The sequence below is a fragment of the Danio aesculapii genome, chromosome 20, assembly GCF_903798145.1.
Source record: "Danio aesculapii chromosome 20, fDanAes4.1, whole genome shotgun sequence".
NCBI classification, from domain to species: domain Eukaryota; kingdom Metazoa; phylum Chordata; class Actinopteri; order Cypriniformes; family Danionidae; genus Danio; species Danio aesculapii.
Genome location: NC_079454.1, coordinates 33,297,883 through 33,320,413, shown reverse-complemented (window position 1 = coordinate 33,320,413; position 22,531 = coordinate 33,297,883). Strand labels below are relative to the sequence as shown.

The window sequence follows — 22,531 nt, the reverse complement described above, 5'->3', positions numbered from 1 at the left end:
CCAACCAATAGTGTTTCCAAAAGCACCGATTGTCCCGCCCACCCACTTCTCTAAAACCAACCGACATTTTTAAAAAGCAATCCAGAAAAAGACAAACCCTCGTCTGATTTTTACCAAGTTTTCAGATTGTACCACATTGTCACCCTGCTATATACTTGTTCATTTTATTTTATTTAAAGGTTATTTCACATATATTTCTGAACTTTTGATTCAAGAATTTTTAGAAACTCAAGTAAATTACCATTTTTGAGTGAACTATCCTCATCTGCTCCAGTTTTTTCCACACTCCAAAGACATGCACTATAGATGAATTCAATAAACAAAATTGGCCATAGTGTATGTGTGTGTGTGTGAATGCGAGAGTGTATGGGAGTTCATTCCACTGTGGCCCCTGCATGATAAATAAGGGACTAAATGGATATAAGTGAATGAAAGTAAAAGTTTATTTCATATATATTTTGACATTTTATAATTTAAGTTATTATTTATTATATAGTTATATTTAAGTTATTTAAAATGTATTTAAATACAGGTTTCCCACGGGTCATTACATTTTAAAAGGTCTATTCCAGACATTGAAATTCAGGGAATTTTATATATTTCATAGAATATCATTTACATTCATTTTAATATTTTATATAAGTCATGGAATAACGGGGAGTGGGGTGATATTTTCTGTACCATTTTATTTTTTTCTGCTGCTCTCATGCTGCGTCCCAATTCGCATACTTATACTACGCCCTAAAAATATACTTTTTGTGAAGGAAAAGCATATACTTTTGAGTGTGTAACAGAAGAGTATGCAAGCTTTGAGATATACTACTTTCTCATTAACAGATCATTGTGTTGTTTAGTTATGAGCCCTGTCAATCATCCACATTTCTGTCATATTTAATTTCCTACCTTATTGGAGAAGCAGCAGCAGCAGGCTAATCTTTCATTCACGGGTCTTTCATGCAGAGAAATCTCCTCAGGTCTTTGGATAATTATGCATTCAGATGTTAATGTCCAAACACGTCTTTATATAAGTTCACTATTATTGTTTTTGCAGATGAAATATAACACAGACAACGCGATTTAAATACTTTCCAGTTGGCTAGATATTAATTAACAGTCCTACAAGCCTCTTTATCGAAGCCTCTCTACTTCTTCTCGAAGTCTTGCGCATCCATTTTGGTTGTAGTTTATTAACACTTTTCACCCGCATTTGTAGTTCTAATCGAATTCACGTCCAACGCGCAATGTACTGTGAGCATTATCAGCGGTTGGAGTATAGAAATAGATATACACTAGATATCGCATACGGACCCTGAGTATGCATCAATAGTGCCGCCACATTTGTACAGTGCTCCCAGAACAATCCATTTAACCGCACTAGTCAAGACTAAAGCCAATCTGAAGATGCTGGACTTTAGGGCTGTGTACGAGTGTAATAACGAGCAAACAAAGCACAAAGGCATAACATTTCATAGGTAAGATTTCACTTCTGTTTTTGTATGTTACGAACTTTTGTGCTCAACAACGTTACTGATGATAATACAGTCACTTACTGTCTTCACCATATGGCAAAGTAGCACCAACTTGCACTAAATAATCTGTTTATGCTAGTTTTGTTGAATAAAATAAGCAAACCATGTCAATAAAATATGACAACAAGATGAAACTTGTATCATTGTCGGCTAAGTGAACGAGTCGTTCGTAATGGAGATTCATTCACAAACTAATCGCTCCCTTCGTTAGAATGAGAAGTGAAAGCAGGAAAGGTGGTGTGTTTCAGGACACGATCAAATTTAACAGGTAGGGAGGATAATACATTTTCATGCACACAAACACATGCTCTTTGTTGGCAATGCCCATGCGGTCACTTATCCATCGATGTAGAAAAGTGATGTAAAAGTATAATTTTCGTAATTTAATAAAAAAAATTTGCACACTGACCACCGGGAAAAGTCCTGATCATAGATATATGTGTAAATATCTCTGGCTCCGGATGGCCACAGTCCTCCACTGCACCGTGGTCCTACATTCATTTCAAAGAAGCGCTACCCTGTACTAAAATGACGGCTCTATTGACGCATTCCTTCCAATAGACAACAACAGGGCAGGCGACATCTAATGTAAATATCTATGATGGATGGTAAGTCTTAGATCGGATACTCGGCCGGCCGGAAGTGCAATATGCACATCAATATATCAGAATATTGTTATCAGACACTGTATAACAATAATTAATATTTTTACAGTACTGTGATGGATGGGTTTAGGGTTGGGGTGGGGTAGGCGTTAAAAAATACAATTTATTGGGTAATTTAATAGATAGCATAAATAATATTCGGTACTACTTCTGTTGGGTTGCACGGTGGCGCAGTGGGTAGCACGTTCGCCTCACAGCAAAAAGGTCGCTGGTTCGAGCCTCGGCTGGGTCAGTTGGCGTTTCTGTGTAGAAGTTGGATGTTCTCCACGTGTTCGCGTGGGTTTCCCCCACAAGTCTAAAGACATGTGCTATAGGTGAATTGGGTTGGCTAAATTGGCCGTAGTGAATGAGTGTGTATGGATGTTTCCCAGTGAGGAGTTGCAGCTGGAAGGGCATACGCTGCGTAAAACATATGCTGGATAAGTTGGCGGTTCATTCCGCTGTGCCGACCCCTGATGAATAAAGGGACTAAGCCGAAAAGAAAATGAATGAATAAATGAATGAATGAATGAATGAATGAATGAACAACTACTGTTTTTACATTACTGTGAAGGTTGGGTTCAGGATTGGGGTGGGGGTAGTAGTTAATAAAATACAATAAATGGGAAATTTTATAAATTATATAAATGAATCTCGTTAACTTCCGGCCACATCCATATCCGATCTAGCAACAACCAGAGCGGACGCTTCTACACTTAAAATTTTTACCGGAAATAGTAAACCATCCGAAACCTTAGGCATTCTCTTTTAAACATACTAAGATTTGGGACATACTAATTTTATTTTTAAATACTATTTAGGACGGATATGTGAATTGCTCTGTTTGTTATATATTATGGAAGTTTTTAAGTCTTTTAGTGTAAAATATGTGACTTTGACATTTTGCTTAGAGTGGGAACCTTGTAAATAAGACACAATGTGTTTGTGCATACCAAAATAATTGTACAACAATTTATATGGGCTGAATTTAAACTAACAGATTAAGTTGAACATTACTCAATTTAGTTTGTTTCTTTAAATTCAGCCCATATAAATTGTTTGCAACCACTTATCTTAAAAAAAATTTGTAAATCCAATAAATCTTTTTTTCAGAGTACTTGAATTTTAACTGATTTGCATATGCAGTAAACATTCACTTTCATAAATCTAATTGACTCCAAAATGTCTAAATCAATAAGTGTGAACAGTAGGACATTTCAACTTCAAATCTTGTTAGTCATGTTTGTCCCTATCAAAACTTCAGGCGCTGACATGAATAAGCCTTAAGCCCAGCATTTGACATTCGTTAACGGTCCCTAAAAAGATGCTGTTTTGCCAAGTCAGCTCTAAAGTTGGTCAGTCATGTTTTTATCAGGCGCGGATTAGCAGAGCCAGAGGAGCCAGTGATTGTGATGGAGAGGATGAGGGCTGTGTGGAGGTCTGGGGGGTCTGAGCTTTCAAAGTGACACAGATGTTCCAAGGGTGATGTTTCTTTAAGAGTCCTAGACAGGGCAAGGAGAGGTTGTGAGAACATTTTGAGTATGTTTTGAGAGCGTTCTGAGTAACTAACAAAGCCGGTTACATGTAAAGGGAATAGATAATTAGGCGTAATTAGTGCGTTCGCGTCGTTAACCACCCCCATAGCTCACTCTTTCTCTCCCTCACACATACACACACACACACTCACACATTCACTAGTCACCTAATCTCTCAATACATTCACTCAAGACACACACACATAGAGAGAGGGAGACAAAATCACACAGCGCAGTGGTAAAAACACTTTGATGTAAGAGGAGTCGTCCTGGACTCAAAAGCATAAAGGCAGTGTTTTAAGCTGTCTCTCGTTCTCTTTTTTTTCTCCCCGCCTCCCCCTTTTCTTTTCTCCTGCCCACAGAGGCTGTAAGACACACAAAGATGAATGGACTACAACCTTTCCCCCCTGTCCCCCTTCTGCCACCTCTCTTTTTCAGTTCTCCCACCGCGCGCTCCTTAAGCCAGGCTCTGTCAATCCGCCCCTCTTCCTCCCAAACAGGAGGAAAAAAGCATCAAATGTTTTCGGCTGTCAGTAATGAGGTAGTGGACCTCATCAGGGTCCAATCGCCAGCTATCGTTGGCTTTTGTTGGAGCTCAATGGCAACCCTTGCTTTGAAAAACTCAAAGGCAACTTTTTTTTTTTTGAGGAGCAGAGAAGAGATAGAAAGAGTGAGCGAGAGAGTAAGACAACCAGACAGAAAGAGAGGCAGAAATTGCTGTCATTCTAAAATGGTCGTGCAGAGAAACATCCAGCGATGATAAGAACTTTACATGACTTTTAAAGAAACTTTGGTAATAACAATGACTAATGTAGTTGAATGATAATAATAATAAGAAGAAGAATTATTATTATTATTATTATTACATCATCACAAAGAATAGGAATCTATTTTGTGCATGCATGGATTATTATTATTTTATAAGAAGACGAATATAGATTTATTTTATAAAGGAAAATAAATGTATTATTATTATTCTTTTTAATAATAATAATAATAATAATTATACATTTTATGTAAGCAAATGCATGCATGGATTTATTATTCTTATTAATATTAATAATAATAAGTATAATAATAATACCTGTAATATATGTCAGGTAATGTAGCCATAAATTAAATAGCCGTCATGTAATATGGACATGCATTGTATTACAAAAAAAGGTAAAGATTTTATTTTTTGTCAAATCTGCCATGTGACCAGAAAATATTCATTCATTCATTCATTTTCTTTTCGGCTTAGTCCCTTTATTAATCTGGGGTCGCCACAGCGGAATGAACCGCCAACTTATCCAGCTCATGTTTAACGCAGCGGATGCCCTTCCAGCTGCAACCCATCTCTGGGAATCATCCACACACACTATACACTACGGACAATTTAGCTTACCCAATTCACCTATACCGCATGTCTTTGGACTTGTGGGGGAAACCGGAGCACCCGGAGGAAACCCACGCAAACGCAGGGAGAACATGCAAACTCCACACAGAAACGCCAACTGACCCAGCCGAGGTTCGAACCAGCGACCTTCTTGCTGTGAGGCAACAGCACTACCTATTGTGCCACTGCATCACCCACCAGAAAAAATATATAAATATTTAAATATTACATTTTAGATTAAACTATGATTTTAACTATAATACTGTATAAGAACTAAAATATTTCTTTTATATTGTTTTCTGTTTATATATTTGTATGTATTTATTTACTCAATATTTTCTATATATTGGTTTATTTATATGTCTGTATGTTTGGAATATCATGTATAACGTCTATAGATTACAAAAGGGGAATCAGAATACATTGTTTGTCATGTGGAAACAGATTTTAGTGAGATGTTGTTGAAGCAATGATTCAGGTTTTTTTTTTTCAGTTAAAAAAAAAGTTGCTCAAATTCCCCACTAAACAACTTTATCCCTAAAACTGATCTTACTTCCAGCTGGGGTTAAAACTAAACTAAAACACACATTTCAATAAAAGGCCGGTCAGTTAGGAGATCCTGTACAACAGGGTCTGTTTTGTTGAAGGCCGAGCATGTGCATCAGCGTTGTGTGGCGAAGTGCATCCAAAGTGCCGACGATGAAGATCTTTGAGGAGTTATGAGTCTTTAATGAACCCATCAAAGGCCATAATCATGCAATGATCCACAAGAGGACGTGTCTTCAACTGATTATAAAGCACCATGCACTGGAATCATTACTGATTGTATTCCTCTCCCCCTCTTTCTCTCTCTCTCTCTCTCTCTCTCCTCACGATTACTCTCCTGAGTATGGCCCATCAACCGTTAAGACATACTAACGCAAATGGAAAGTTTTTACTAAAAGAAAAAAAAAAACAGACAGACAGGGTGTGTGGAGGAATAGCTGGTTTTGATGGAAGCGCGGTGCTGTCGTGGCCGTTGCCGGCTGTTTACATGGCCGCCTGGTGACAAGGTCGAGCAGGGTTGATGAAGTGACACTTTTCCTTTTGTGTTCTCCTGCTCGCGGTTTGTCAGCCTGTCATTACGGCTGATTCAGCCAATTGGCTCGGACGAGGAACTCTGCGCTCGAGAGAGAAAAGTTGACAGCGGCGGAGAATGGGGGGAAGAGGCGAGAGATACAGGAAGAAGAGGAATAGATCGCTCCTCTCTCGCTCTGTGTGGTGATTGCTAATTATCTTTAGTTCAAGGAGGAGGGTGGCGGAAAATTCACTGATTTCATAATTCGCTGGAGCTGTCATTGAGGACTGATTCAGGCAAAGGCCTCTCGCCTAAATACCACATATTATCCACATCCTGTTAAAAATAATCACCCTTCCTTTTCATCAGTCATTTTTGTCATCATTTCTCCAGCATTTTGTTCCGTTTTAATGTTTTTTTTCCATCACTGAGGTTTGATATGCTGTGGTTCCTAACAGTCATGCCATAAAACTGTGCATCAATTCATATGACTCTTTAAAGCAGGGGTGCCCAAACATTTTCTTATGAAGAGCCAAAACCAAACTTGATTGAGGCTAGTGGGCCAAGTGTAAATATAGGTGGGACAATTTACCATGGGTAATTTCCTAATTTATTGAATAATGTTTAAAAATGACTAGAAAATATTGCTTTATAACTAATACAGTATTTTTACATTGTATAATGAACTCATTACAGTAAAAACAAAATCTAATTTATAACAGAATTACACTAGTTTTTGCCTTGATTTGCTCGCCGATGTCTTCTGCATAGTCCTCTGTCAGTTGAGTGACATTATTTACATTTTTAAAAATCAGATTCATTCATAACATTTAATTGAAACATTTCATTCCAGTTTGCTTTTTTGTAGCTCAGCAGTAAAACAAACAAGAAAGGTTACGTCAAATTAGAAATGACGATCTCTGTAGTAAAGGCATTCATGCCAACCCTCTCCATCATTCTCAATCTTCTCTCAGATGTGATGGGGGTTCAAATCAAAGGTTACAATGGGCCAACTTTGGCCCGCGGGCCCTACTTTGGGCATTTCTGCTTTAAAGGGCTAGTTCACCTGACAATGAATATTAACTCACCTTTTATTCAGCTTCAAGTGGCTGCAAAACTTTTAGTTTCTGTTGAATACAAAAGCAGATATTTTGCTTATTTTTGGTTGGAAACTGGCAGCCATTGATTTCTATATTAGAAAATAAAATGGAAGTCAATTAGATTGAGCAAAACTGGAATATCACATAACACATTTGTGGAAAAAGCATTGTTTACATCCAGTAAGTCAAAGAGAACAAAATCGTCACTTGCTGATAAACTGGCACCAAATATCAAAAAGAAAAATTAAATTTGCTGTGGTAGAAGAAGCCACCTCTCTTTTTTCTTATTTAATGTTATTCTTATTTATTAATTTTCTTATTTAATAATATTAAAAAAGCAACAAAGGCCACTTTTTGGGAGCGTAGACGCTCAAGAAAGTTCTTGGAGCTAATAATGCCAGTCTTGCTGGACGCTAAACATGTAATTGTGTGTTCAGACAGTCCTGGTTTATCTCAGTGGATAAAGAGGATGACCTCTTGCCCAGCCTTAGAAAAGATTACTTATTTTTTGAAAAACAAAATTCATATAATTTGGTCTATTTTGGAAAGTATTCTATGTCTTTTTGGAGAGTCTAGATCAGAGATGCCCAAACTAGGGCGTGCAGGCCAAAGTTGGCTCATGGTATCCTTTGATTTGGCCTGCCATTCTGTCTGAAGTTTATTATAAAATGTAAAAATATATATATAATTATTAATACGATTAAAAAATTACCATATAACAGTTTGGTTTATTTAACTTCGGCCCACTACCCTCAAAAGTTAGGTTTTTGGCCATTTATATGAAAGATTTTGAGCAGCCCTGGTCTAGACGGTGAACTTTTGTTGAACTGATGGATACTAAACACAGAAGTATGTTATTGCTATATTATTTCATTTTTTTTTCTTTCAAAGTGTATAAAGTTATTTTGAGTTTATATATTATTCTTGTTGTTTGTTTGTTGTTTGTTTGTTTGTTTGTTTGTTTGTTTGTTTGTTTGTGTGTTTGTTTGTTTGTTTTTCGCTAAACTGAAAATTTGAAACCTTTGTTAATTTGTATGACAATGTTCAAAATAAAAATTGTTGTTAAATATATATATATATATATATATATATATATATATATATATATATATATATATCTCAAAGCCACTTCGATAAAAAGTGGCTTTAACTTTGTTCGTGCTACTCAGTTGTGTGCACAAGTTTTTAATGCACATTTTCAAAATATATGCACGTCTTGGTGTTTCCATTAAGGATTTGTTATGCAAAATTCAAAACTGTGCATAAAAACAGGTGGATGGAAAGAACTACTGGCTTCTAGTCTTTAACTTTCTTCAAAATATCTTCTTTTCCATAAGGTTTGCAACAAGCCAAGTGTAAGCGAATGCCTACATAATTTTCATTTGTTGGGTGAACTATCTCTGTAACTAAATATCAGTTAGCAATTTGACAGTTTTATAATTCACAATAACAAGTGCAAAGGTGCCATTATAAAACCTGTACACTTGCATTGTGAAAGCTGCTCAGGTTTATCCCTTAATCTTGTTCTCTAATTCATCAATAAGAATGTATTAATTGTTTAGACTGAACAAGATTACATGGTAATTCCAGGATGCTAAAAGTGTTTGCAGTAGTTTAGAGTCATTAGAAAAGTTTGAACTTAATGTAAGGCTTAATTGTATGGCTTATATCGGGGTAATATGGTTCACATGATGTGAATATTATTTGGTTGTAGCAATTAAAATGAGTGCATTAGTAACCTCCATGGTTCATTGTCACCATCTAGGGGTGAATTGCGTTTGTCAAACCAAAGTACACAGCAAAAACTTGTGTCATTTAAAACAACATCACTCTAATTCTGATCACATTGCTTTTTTTGTCACACAGGAGTACTGTCGAAATGTCAGTCTTGACACTGGAATAGATTACCGGACGAGGAAAATGAAACCAGCAGGAAGATTATATTACATGTAAGACAAATGATCATTTGAGATAACTGCACAAGAGAATGATGTTATTATAGCATAAATAAAAAGCTGTAAGGTAGTTTGGGGCTATACTGTGACACAATAAACACTAAACATCATTTTGATTCCTATTGTAATTTACCTGTTTATTTAATTGACATCTAGTTTTGTTTTTGTGTCTTTTAAAGTTTTTGTACAAAATTAATAATTGGTATAATACAGCTTTATTTTTGATTTTTGATTTTTCCTATTGCTTTTCTTTATAGTACACTTTTACTATGATTTCCCAGAAGTTGCCTGCTAAAATGTAATTCAGAGTAACAATATTTGACAGTATATGCTAATAAATATATAATCAGGCATAATTAGAACAATAATCTGCAGGCTCAAATTTTAATAACTCATTTCTAATAACTGATTTATTTTATCTTTGCCATGATGACAGTAAATAATATTTTACTAGATATTTTTCAAGACACTTGAAGGGATATTTAAAGGCTTAACTAGGTTAATTAGGTTAACTAGGCAGGTTAGTGTAATTAGGTAAATTATTTTATAGCGATGGTTTGTTCTGTAGACTATTGAAAAAATATATAGCTTAAACGGGCTAATAATTTTGTCCCTAAAATGGTTTTTAAAAATTTTTAACTGCTTTTATTCTAGCCAAAATAAAACAAATAAGATTTTCTCCAGAAGAAAAAATATTATCAGACATACTGTGAAAATTTCCTTGCTCTGTTTAACTTCAATTGGGAAATATTTAAAAAAGAAAAGAAAAATTCAAAGGGAGGCTAATAATTCTGATTTCAACTGTGTGTGTGTGTGTATATATATATATATACATTTTATTCATTCATTAATTTTCCTTCGGCTTACTCTTTTATTTATCAGGGGTCCCCAAAGCGGAATGAATCGCCCAAACACTCTCACATTTACACACATACACTACAGCCAATTTAGCTTATTCCACTCACCTAAAGCGCATGTTTTTGGACTGTGGGGTCCAACTGACCCAGCCTGACTCGAATCAGTGATCTTCTTGCTGTGAGGCGACCGTGTTATCCACTGAGCCACCATGTCATCCTATATCATTTAAATTTATTTATTAATTTTTATTTGCAGTATGTTACCCCTTTTATGGTTCCTACTGTACATTAGGGATGGGAATCACAGGTAAACTCATGATACAATATGATCATGACATTTTGCTGCCGATAATGATATACTGTATCATGATGTCACATGGAAAACTTCCATGATATCACAATATTTGTAAATAAAGGGGAGAAATGCAAAAAAATTAGAAGATGTATTTCTTTCATCAACAGCACATTTTATAGAATCACAACAAGTGCACAGCTGTCGAAAACGCTTGAAAATGCTTTGCAAAAAAAGCAACAAAGTAAAAATAAATGAAATATGTCACCATTGGCCCTGGTCTCGACTACCAATCAGAGAAGAGAAAACATCTGCAAATGAATGTCATGTCATGAGTGCACATTAATATAAACATACACGCATCGCCTTTATCTGACTTATTATAAACCCTTTATCTCAACAGCCGCTCTTTTGGAAGATGTTAATATGCATGTGTTTGCTGACACCTGATTGCTGCTCTCTCTTATTCACACTCTCTCAATGTTTGCGTTTTGAATCCAGCATCCTGTTTCATTGAGGCACTGTGGAAATTCAAACACAGGCCTTCAGCGCGCACTGTTTGATGTGACCACTTCAAACATGCTTAATTTCATATTCAATTATCTCTCTCTTTCACTCGCTTTCCATAGATCAAGTGAGCCTGATGCAGAGAATGCTGTCAATGCGCTGTTTGAGGAACTGGCGTACAGACAAAATGATGGTAAGCAAGTTCATTTGCCTTTGCATGGATGGGGTTTTAAGGTTAAGTGTGGATGTTTCCTTGACTTGGTGCGTGGGGTTTAAGTTTGTAGGGTTTTTATGTGTACAATGATATACATTTTAATGTATTTTTGCGGTAACTTACTGGCAGCAAAAGTTACCGCAACTGTTCCTTTACAGTAACTTACATGTAAATGTGTTTTACAGTAAATGTTTATTCTACAGTAAAAAAGCCTTACTTCTTTTTTATGGTAAAATGCCCTTTACCACATTTTATTTTATACTATGACATTTTTTACATTAATTTTACTGTAATTTTTTCACATTTCACAAGCAGTACAAAACATTTATTTGTACAATTTTTTTTACTATTGAATTAAATAAATTCCAAACATGTGACAAATTTTTTCATGAACTGTCTCAATTTTGTCTTCAGCTGCAATAGTAGTACTTGATTACAGTAGAATACCGCAAATTCCTAATACGCGGTAAGTTACTGTAAAAAAAAATTAAAATGACCCACAATGCAGTGTATAGTACAGTAGTGACCTGTAAATAATGCATGTGGTATTTTTCTGGGTGCTTTTGCAGTAAATAACTGTAGAATCGCAGCAAAGTCCAACAATGTAGGCCTTATTGTTTCAGTGCTAAAGGTTTAGATGTAACTGTAGTAACTCTATTTGTGCAATTGAACATTTATAGTGACCAGGCCGAGGGTGTTGAACGTTCAGGGAAGAGAAGTAACCCTGAGCCGGACCTGTGGAACCATTGCAGATTGCAGCTTCCAGGAGTTGTGTGAGCGAGTGAGTCTGTGGATGAGATCTGATTTGTGGTGTATTTTACACAAGTTAAAAAAGTTCATACACGAAGGCGAGAGGTTAAACTGCCCATGAATGGACTTTATAGAAAATATTAAGAGTTTATATGTAATTCTGTATGCATTTAGTCAATTAATCAACTGAACGTTATGCATACCTTTATTTCAATTAACTGTAAAAACACTGTTTATGTTGCTTTAACTTATTTTAATAAGTTAATCAGGTTTCAACCAATTTTTTAAAGTTATACAGTTTAATTTAATATTTTTAGTCAGTTAGATGTTGAGATGACTAGACATCTTTATTTTATTAAACTAAAAAATTTAATGCCGCGATAATTTTTTACAGTGTATGATGCCATAATTCCAATTGAAATGGAATATTAAGTAGGGGGTGGCGTTATTTTTTTTGTGCTGCTTTTCTCGTCTTTCACTTGCAGCAAACTTATGGTTGGAGGTGCATGGCTAAGCATTGTTCGCTGTCAAACTGATGTCATCAGAGAAGGACTCAGGTTCTAATTCTAATGAAAGATTACTAAATCAAACTTTTTTTCTTCAATGCATTAACTGGCACTGACTAATTGTTCACATTAAAGGAACACTTCACATCTTCTAGAGTTAAACAGTCGACTTGAACAATTTTTTAATCCATTCAGCCAATTTCTGGCAGATTTTCTGACGGGGTCACTTTTACCTTAGCTTAGCATAATGAATTGAATCAAATTTGACCGTTAGCATTTCGTTAAAAAAATCAAATAAAGAGTTTTGATAATTTTCCTATTTAAAGTTTGACTCCTCTGTAGATAAATTTTGTAAATAAAAATGAAAAAAATGACTATTTTCTAGGCCAATATTGCTGGGAACTATACTCTTATTCTGGCAGCATGGTGGCGCAGTGGATAGCACAATCGCCTTACAGCAAGAATGTCACTGGTTCGAGCCTCGGTTGGGTCAGTTGGCATTTCTGTGTAGAGTTTGCATGTTCTCCCTGTGTTCGAGTGGGTTTCCTCTGGGTGCTCCGGTTTCCCCCACAAGTCCAAAAACATGTGCTATTGGTGAATTGGATAAGCTAAATTATCCGTAGTGTATGTATGTGAATGAGTGTGTATGGATGTTTCCCAGTGATGGGTTGCTGCTGGATGGGCATCCGCTGCGTAAAATATATGCTGGATAAGTTGGCGGTTCATTCCGCTGTGGCGACCCCAGATTAATAGAGGGACTAAGCCAAAAAGAAAATGAATGAATGAATATACTCTCATTCTCACGCTGCTGCTGTGTACCATGGAGACATGAGAGCTTCTGTACAGAACATATAGAGCTACATTTGACAGACACAATCAATAAACACTTAACGTCAACTACATTATTTAAGGGCATTTTACATTACGACATTGATAGGATCTGTTGTTGTCAAGATTAGGCTTCTAAAAAGGGAATAAAATGTCCTATAAGATCTTGAATACCACTTATATCCCTCATTGCAGGTAAAATAACCAGTCTTTCTGCAAAGCCTGATATTTCTGTGCCAGTCTTATTACTTATATTATTATGCTCACCTGAACTTGCAGCAAGTGATAAAAATCATGACTTGTATTTAAAAAATTTTTTATTCATAGATCCCTTATTTTATAAATGCATCATTTTTTTAACAACTGTAATTCACTTGTTAAGAGGCCCCTGTGTTAACTTTATCAGACGGTATACAGTTGGTCAGAATTATTAGCCCCCTTTGAATAATTTTTTCTTTTTTAAATATTTCCCAAATTATGTTTAAAAGAGTAAGGAAATTTTCACAGTATGTCTGATAATATTTTTTTCTTCTGGAGAAAATCTTATTTGTTTTAATTTAGGCTAGAATAAAAGCAGTTTTTAATTTTTAAAAAACCATTTTAAGGTAAAAATTATTCGCTGGTCTTTTTTCCGATAGTCTACAGAACAAACCATCGTTATACAATAACTATGTGGAATTACTAATATTCTATTACCCTAACTTGCCTAGTTAACCTAATTAACCTAGTTAGTTTAAATGTCACTTTAAGCTGTATAGAAGTGTCTTGAAAAATGTCTAGTCAAATATTATTTACTGTCATCATGGCAAAGATAAAATAAATCAGTTATAAGAAATGAGTTATTAAAACTATTATGTTCAGAAATGTGTTGAAAAAATCTTCTCTCCGTTAAACAGAAATTGGGGAAAAAAATAAACAGGGTGGGCTAATAATTCAAGGGGGATAATAATTCTGACTTCAACTGTATATTAGGTTTTCTTTGCTTTTTTGCATTACTTTTTTATGCTTATAGTTTATATATAGAATGAAAGCCTCCGCTTGGTTTGCTGTGCGTTATGCAAGGATCATTATGCATTATGCATTCAGTTTATTACAGTATAAGAAATCTGCTGAATAGATTTAAAAATGGTTCAAGTCAACTGTTTAACTCTATTAGAAAGAAAAAGAAAAAGGTGGAGGTCTTGAAGTCTAACAATATGCACTAACAAAACGCACATTGTACATTTTGATTTCATGCAGACTTTAAGCACTCCTGATTTTTGGTTCCAAATCAAAACAAAGCTGTTTTAACACTCATAAGTTTCATAAAAAAGCAAAAATAGGCCTAATGTACATTACAGTAATGCATTAACTAATGTTTGCTGATAAGCCACGTTATAAAGTGTTATTAATTTTTTTGTATAAACTGGGACAGGATGTTTTATAAGTAATATGGAGTAACGATTCTGATGCTTTAAGCTTTATAATGCATAAACCACATTTCCCTTTAAGTATAATACTTAAAAAAAAAAGTTTGGAGCACATATTTGATGCATAAGAATTTTAAATGCAAACCTATAAATCTAATACTTCTTTACTAAGAGTCAGTAGGTCTATAAAGTACTGTTTAACGTAATAAGTAAATTAAAAGAAGTTATATTATTAAATATTTTATTTTTCTTTTCAGCTTAGTCCCTTTATTAATCAGGGGTCGCCACAGTGGAATAAACCACCAACTTATCCAGCATATGTTTTACGCAGCGAATACCCTTCCAGCTGCAAACCATCACTGGGAAACACCCATACACGCCTGCATTCACACACATACACTACGGCCAATTTAGCTTACCCAATTCACCTATAGCGCATGTCTTTGGACTGTGGGGGAAACTGGAGCACACGGAGGAAACACACTCGAACACGGGGAGAACATGCAAACTCCACACAGTAATGCCAATTTACCCAACCGAGGCTCGAACCAGTAACCTTCTTGCTGTGAGGCGATCGTGCTAGTGTGCTACCCACTGTGCCACCGTGACGCTGTATTAAATATTCATGTTAAAAATATAATTTTTACTTTTTTTTTTATATATCTAATATTTTCAGCCAAGTTTTAGTGAACTTGCAACGTTGTCAAAAACACAGAACTTTCAGTTCTTATATGTAAAAGGGCCTAAATACATGCAAGGTCATTCAAATATTTTGCTCATCTCCAACTAACACAAACACATGCGATCAGTTCATGAGATCTGCCAGGGGTGGGTTTACGAAAACCATCATTAGCTAAGGTTGCAAGTTTCATCGTTACAAACATAGTTCATTGAATTAGCGTTTCCCAAATCCATCGTTCCAACAAACATTCGCAAACTGCATCGCAAACTTGTATGCTTGCAACTACACCTCTGGAGCTGCAGTTAGAAGCATAGTTCCTGTCTGGTGTTCCATCCCTAGTTATTCTCCCTATGCCCTATTCCTTCAGAACATTCTAACATTTAAACTCTGAATTTATTTTAAAATAAAAAAAAGCAATAAAGTCATCACTCTTAGGTGTAATTTGCTTTCATGTTTTTACAGTTCAGTTTTAGTGATCTTCATGTTTAAAATTGCGCTTCCTTCGCCGTGCACTTTGAAAACATTGATGTCATTTTGAACACAGCCGTGGCTCATGACGTAAGCTATAGGTGACCTATTATTTCAAGAGTTCCCACTTAGATATGCTTGGCATTTAAAGCAGGATTTGGCATGCTGTCCCGGGAGAGAACCCTGATCTCTGAGATATTTGAGCCCAGGGCTCCCGCCCGGACAATAAGCATATCAGGAGATCTGAGATCAGGTAGGTCTCGAGAGCTCCCCCTTTAGAAAAGGGAGGAAAAGGAGGAGATGGGGTGGAAGGAGGGAGTCTTCCAAACGAAGATAGAGCAGTAGAAAGAAAATGATCCATTTATAGTAAACTAGGATCACTCTGATTGGATTATTACTGATTACAGATGAGCGGCCAGTCGTGCTCAATCATATCACGTGCTCCTTTCGAAATTAGTTTATGAAACTTCACTTAAAAGCGGAATTTATGTTACGTCTCCAAAGCTTGTGAAAACAAAATGCATAGCATACGTTAATGCTTTTAATTTATAGTAGGTTAGTTATTAAGTATCTGTACTGTATATGACATGGGCCTGTTGGTGAGAACATTTCTTGCATGTGTCAAATTGTAAAAGTAAACTTTTCAAAAAATAAATAAACAATATCCTACTTAATAATAATAATAATAATAATAATAAATAGCCTCATTATTTTTTTATTTATATGATTTATATATAATACTAGAATACGCGTTAGCTTTTGTAAGTGATTTTATGTTTTAGAATAGAATATGTTATGTTCTCAATAATATTTGTAAAGGAAACATTAGCCCTATATGTGCTGTTTACATATATTTCTATTAATAGGAATAACGAGTGCATGTTTTTTCCAAAACTAATGTTGGATTTTTTTTTATGCGTGTGCGTGCAAAACAATATTATTTGCACAAAGAAATGATGGGGTTCTTCTCTAAAGAAGATGTTACTCCACCCCATTTAGAACACCATCATGGGTGTTTTATGTTATAACTAACTGTGGTTCAAATGCTGGATCTGCTACAGAGAAACTACGGGTTTTGGGAAACACTCGTCACTACATTGTTCTTTTCCTAAACGATCCATCGTACTATGATAGTTTTGCAAGTTAAGTTGTTGTTTGGGAAAACACCCAGATCAGCGAGTACAGATCCAGTCATTAAATGTGATTATTGGTCGATGCCGATCGATCGGAGCATCCCTAGTATTAACAAATGCAGATTTTTACTTTACTTTTTTAAAAGGGATGAGAATAAACCTGCTGAGGGACCAAAATTCATTCCTAGATTTAAAAAAATGCTATTTAACTTGAAAAAAGAAGTCTGATCCCTGGTCAGAATGGAAGGGCAACTTATTTTACCTACTTAGTGGGACCAAATTTCTTCTTTTATGCATCACTTTGCTTTTTCCATCGTGCCATTCTCCTGATACTATGTAATAGCCCATGTCTTGATCCATCCATCTATCCATCTGCCTATAATTCACTTTATCACTACAACACGACTAGTATAAGCCAGCCTGTGTGTGCGTGTGCTTGTTTATGTATGTAACCTTGGACTTGGTTTACCAGTTTGATGCTCCCTTTTTTTGTTTGTGAAGGAAAGAAAGGATGAGTATGCTGCTCTCTAATGGAGCCGAGGCACTGTCTCTGCGTCCTTCAGTGCTTTTGAGAGCGCTGTTCACTTCAATGTACTGAGAGTGTGAGTGAGTTTGTGTGTGTGCGCTTGTACATGTGTGGATTTGTCTGAAGAGTCCTCAACTTCTTCGTCTTCATAGTCAGGCTAATGCAGCTGAGACTATGTCAGTATGTGTTAATGTGCCTTTCCACTTAGTTACCACAGAGATACATGTTACCCCGAGAAGATGCAGAATATAGGGTGAAACTGAAGATTAGAGACAAAAATTCAAGAGGCAGTAAGCACTAGATGAGAGAGATATGGATGGATGGGTAAAATGGTATGTGACAAGACTTTAGAGACAACATCTGTGAAGTTTCCCGCATTCCCTGTCCAGATGGAGAGACTCTGGATGGGGAATCAGATGAATTTGTGTGGGTTTTGGGTATATATTATATCATACATAAAAAATAATACATGGTACACCAATCAGGGCTTGATATTACTTGTTTTGATCACCTTCCATTGTGGCTAGTAGTTTTCCAACATTACTAGCCACTTGCCATTTTCACTAGCCACAATTTTGTTGTTGGCAAAATATATTTTATTTGCATCAATTTGACTTTGGCATGATAAAATTACTTGATTTAAATGTTGTGCTATATCCACATGACTTGATAATTTAACTTTTTTGATTTAATTTTTTTTATTTTAATTTAACCACAAATGGGTTGTGGTTTCATAGTGTCACATTGCAATAGTTTTATTTCAAATGACTTCTTAGGGCTCAACACTAAACATTTAACTATTTTTGTCTCTAACTAATGACCAAACTAACTGACCAAACTAATTATTTCCTTGCCACAAATGTTAAATAATGGGTCAAAACACCCAAAATATAACTTTTTATTCAACAAAAAAGTTAACCTCCTATAAAATAATGTTATTATAAAGGATGATAAGTAAACCATATTAACAAAAATAACTGTAAGCAAAAGGAAGCCAGGGAAACATATTCCATGTGTGATAATGAAGGATGATTGAGCGTACACGGTTAATGTTAGGCTCATTAATAATCTGTTCAAAGAATGGTTAAAGTGAAAGCAGCAACTGGGCTGCTTACAAAAAAATCTCGAGCTCTTGAAAGTTGCAGGTCTTTAGTAGCAGGACTGTGCAAGCATGAGCATCGCTTTTCTCTAGTCTTTTTTTTAAAGAGAAACTATCACACCAGTTGCGTTTCCAGGTATGGATGCTTCACGCAAGAAAACAGGACATGGGAGCTTTTGAGCACTTGCACGCATCACATCAGCTGTGCACGCGACACTGTCTTTAGTGAGTGAGGATCTCCATGCGCATGATCATCCCCTCATTCGGTATCCACCTGCTTTCTTTTGCTTGCACAGTTATCAGTCGTGCTTCTTCTTGATTCTAAGATCACATTTACACGCATATTGACAAGCGGTCTTAAACTAAAATTCTAATCTTTAGTGACAAGGCAGCACTGGTACTTTAAAAAAATATATATTTTTAACCAGTGGGGTTGTCTGTTTAACCCGCCACAGGTGAAATCTACCCGCATTTGGTAGGTTGGCTGGTGTTTAAGCCCTTATGTGCACAATACAGATCAAAAGTTTGGGGTACGAATTACGATTTTTGGTTGTTGTTGTTGGTTGTTTTTGAAAGATGTCTCTTAAGCTCATCCAAGGCTCATTTAACCAAAAAAAGAAAAACAACATACAATATATATAAAAATGAAAAATATTTTTATATTTAATATATATTTTAAAATGTAAATGCATTTTTTTTGCAACAATTACTTCAGCCTTCTGCCACACTTGATATAGTGATATAGTGTTAAGAACATTAGTGCTGCTTATTATTTTTGTACAATACATTTTTCAGATCCTCTGATGAATAGAAACTTTACTAAAACAGAATTTATTTTAAAAAATTATTTTCTGCAGCCATCTAAAAGTCTTATATATATATATATATATCTTACATTGTTCTAGATGGAATTAATCGAGAAAATAGGACAAAACTGGAAAAGTGTAATCAAAAGACCGATGTTCTGTCTTCAACAAAATCACAAAATATTCTCTTTTCTCATCACCTCAGGCCATCCAAGATGTATTGTAACAAGATTTCTGCGGAATTTTTGTCCTTAGTGATTCAAGTCAATGCTTATTAGCACTTTGACAGATGAAAATGCATATACTCTCAAAACAAAATGAGAATGTGTGTTTAACACAGGTTCCGAATGTTCTGTCCTTATGGGAACAGCTTTTCGGCTCAGTCACTGTTTGAGTTATTTGAAAACTGGATAAGTAGACAAAAAATAAATATATAAAAATTCCTGGCATTGTTGGAAATATATGCTGGTATATTGGTTGATTTTGCCTGTCAGTCTTGATTGATTGACATGTAGATTTGAGAAGGCTAGAGTTGCAGACTGTTTCAAAAGATTCATTTGGTTTTGTGAACTTGGTCATCCTGCTGGTTCAACGACATCACTTCAGACCATATGCTGAAGGTGTAATAATGTTGTAAATAATGATTAGTTCCTTGCATAGATTGATAGTTACACTATGAAAAATGTTGGGTTCCACACAATTTCTTCATGTTGTCCCAACACAAATCAATTAAAACTAAACAGTTTTTTTTTTACAAATCTTAGTGGAATGAACATAAAACAATTAAGTTTTCTTAAAAAATAAGTTTAAATAAGTAGTTTGAACAAGCAGCAAAAGTCATTTTTTGAGTGCAAGACACTGATATAATGATTCCCATCAACCTGCATTTTATGAATCACCACCACGGTTTCATCCAAAAACTTTAATCTTCTACTGAAGAAAAGTCATCTAAAATAACTTGTCTAAGCTGTGGATGGCCTTCGGGTTTGTAAATGAACAGCAAATGTTAATTTTTGGTTGAACTATGCCTTTAATGTTACCATTTTGTGTGTTTATTTGTTGTTTGAAGCCACTAGGTGCAGGCGATTATTTAGCAATCGCACGCCATTTTGACACAGTCATTATACGTAATGTTCCTTACCTTCGAGTCAGAATGAAGGACCAGGCCAGACGTTTCACTACACTCATCGACAACTTCTACAATCAAAAGGTAATGTGCAACAAGTTTTGCTCAAACATGTGAAATTCAAAACTAAAAATAACTAATATACATCTACAACATGTTTCATATATTGTTGACCTCCTCACTTAAAGAGTTCACACAAAACTGAAAATTCTGTGATCATTTACTCACCCTTCTCTTGTCATAAACCTATTTGAGTTTCTTTTTTTTGGTAATGAACACAAAAGTTTTTTTGAAACATGTTAGAAACCTAACATTCTAACATTTTTCAAAACATCTTTTTCGTTTAACAGATAAAGTAAACTCATAAAGGTATGAAACCACTTGAGGGCGAGTAAATGGTTGGTAAATTTTCATTTTAGGTTGAACTATCTCTTTAACAGCAACATATCTACAGTTTGTCACCATCTCTCTGTGTAAAACTCTCAGGTTAGAGTGGTGATGTTGGCTGATGCACCGTTAGACCGTCTCCTTGATCAAGGACAGATGACTGGGGAAGAAGCCAGAGATCGCCTAATGCTGGATGAACTTGGCCTGACTGATGTAATGATAGAACCAAAACACTGCCACCTATTGGCATTACATTATAACTTTACATTACATTCTCTAAACTATTTCATAAACACATACTTTCAGTACACATACTGTAACATATATATATATATATATATATATATATATATATATATATATATATATATATATATATATATATATATATATATATATAAAATTCTTGGGAAAAAATGCATTTCTACCATTCCTTGATGGTCTATTTAGTATTATTTCTATATTACTTCTGGTGTTTTGTATTACCTTTACATTTGCTGATTAATATGAGTAATTCTAGTGGCATTTTTGTGACATATTTTATAAATTATTATTTATAAGTCAATTATATAATTCTATAAAGTTATTTTTCTATATTTCATTATTTTGGGTTTAGTAACCATAGTTTCCAGTGCAACAATTCTCTTTTTTTAGGTTTCATCTTGTATTTCTAACATTATTTCAGTGACCAACTTTCAGTTTTATTATTCAAGACTTTTTCTCATTTTAGTTTAACTTAAACATATAAAACTGATTTGTTGATGTCAATTATCATGCATCACATTATACAATTATAGATTTTTACAATTGAACATTTTGTCCCAAATTTTCTGTTCCTTTATTCTTTTAAGAAACGTTGCTCTAATTTCATACAAGCAGATGGACAAAGTACACTTATACTATAAACAATGGTCCAAGTACTTAAACTGTTAGGATATAGGATTAAAGATTAAAATACTAGAGTGAGAAATATGACTGTGTAAACTTGATGAGTTTAGAAGGACTGATTTTATTTGTTCACCTCATTTATTTTCATATCCTCTCTCTATGACTTTTGTATATCGAAGGTTTTAATTGTATTTAATTATTGCCAAGTTGTGATCGCAACTTTTGTTAAACCAGGGGTGTCAAACTCAGTTGCTGGAGGGCTGCAGCCCTGCACAGTTTAGTTTCAACCCTGCTTCAAAGCACTTAAGCTGCGGTCACACTGGATTTTTTTCCCCTATAGATTTCCATTCATACGCACGCGAATGCATCAGGCCGAAAACGCAAGCTCGTGCAACAAGTTTTGCAGTTCGCAGCGTTAGAAAGTTCAAGCTTGGTGAACTCTGATCAGTGAAATCGCATCACTTGACTGCATGAGACCAATCGAGGATCAAAACATGACCTCTCTGGACAGAAAATTTAAAATATGGACCAATCGCTCGCTTTTTTAAATGTCTAATAATCCTGTTTAATCCCGCCCCTTTTCGCAGCGCTGTACTACAGAATTTCGCAAACTTAAACTCTAGTGTAACCGCAGCTTTACCTGTAGGTTTCAAACCAGCCTGAAGGACTTAATTAGTTTGTTCAGGTGTGTTAAATTAAGGTTGGATCTAAACTGTGCAGAGCTGCAGCCCTCCAGGAACTGACGTCTGTGTTTTAGATTTTCATTTTGTTAATGACTTTTGACGGTTTGTTAACAGGCTAAAAGTTTGATTTTGTAAAGAGATACTGTATTCTACTGTGTATTTTGCTTAAGAA

General features: G+C 35.1%; 1 protein-coding gene across 1 annotated transcript in view; it reads left to right on the top strand.

Annotated features, from left to right (window-relative positions):
* afg1lb (AFG1 like ATPase b) overlaps positions 1 to 22,531 on the top strand; it is a 53,304-nt gene that overhangs the window by 29,255 nt on the left and 1,518 nt on the right. Inside the window, exons 8-12 of the mRNA XM_056481619.1 lie at positions 9,110 to 9,192; positions 10,977 to 11,047; positions 11,749 to 11,849; positions 20,345 to 20,485; positions 20,888 to 21,001. Of these exons, the coding sequence (XP_056337594.1) occupies positions 9,110 to 9,192; positions 10,977 to 11,047; positions 11,749 to 11,849; positions 20,345 to 20,485; positions 20,888 to 21,001 (510 nt within the window). The remainder of the gene's footprint in view (positions 1 to 9,109; positions 9,193 to 10,976; positions 11,048 to 11,748; positions 11,850 to 20,344; positions 20,486 to 20,887; positions 21,002 to 22,531) is intronic.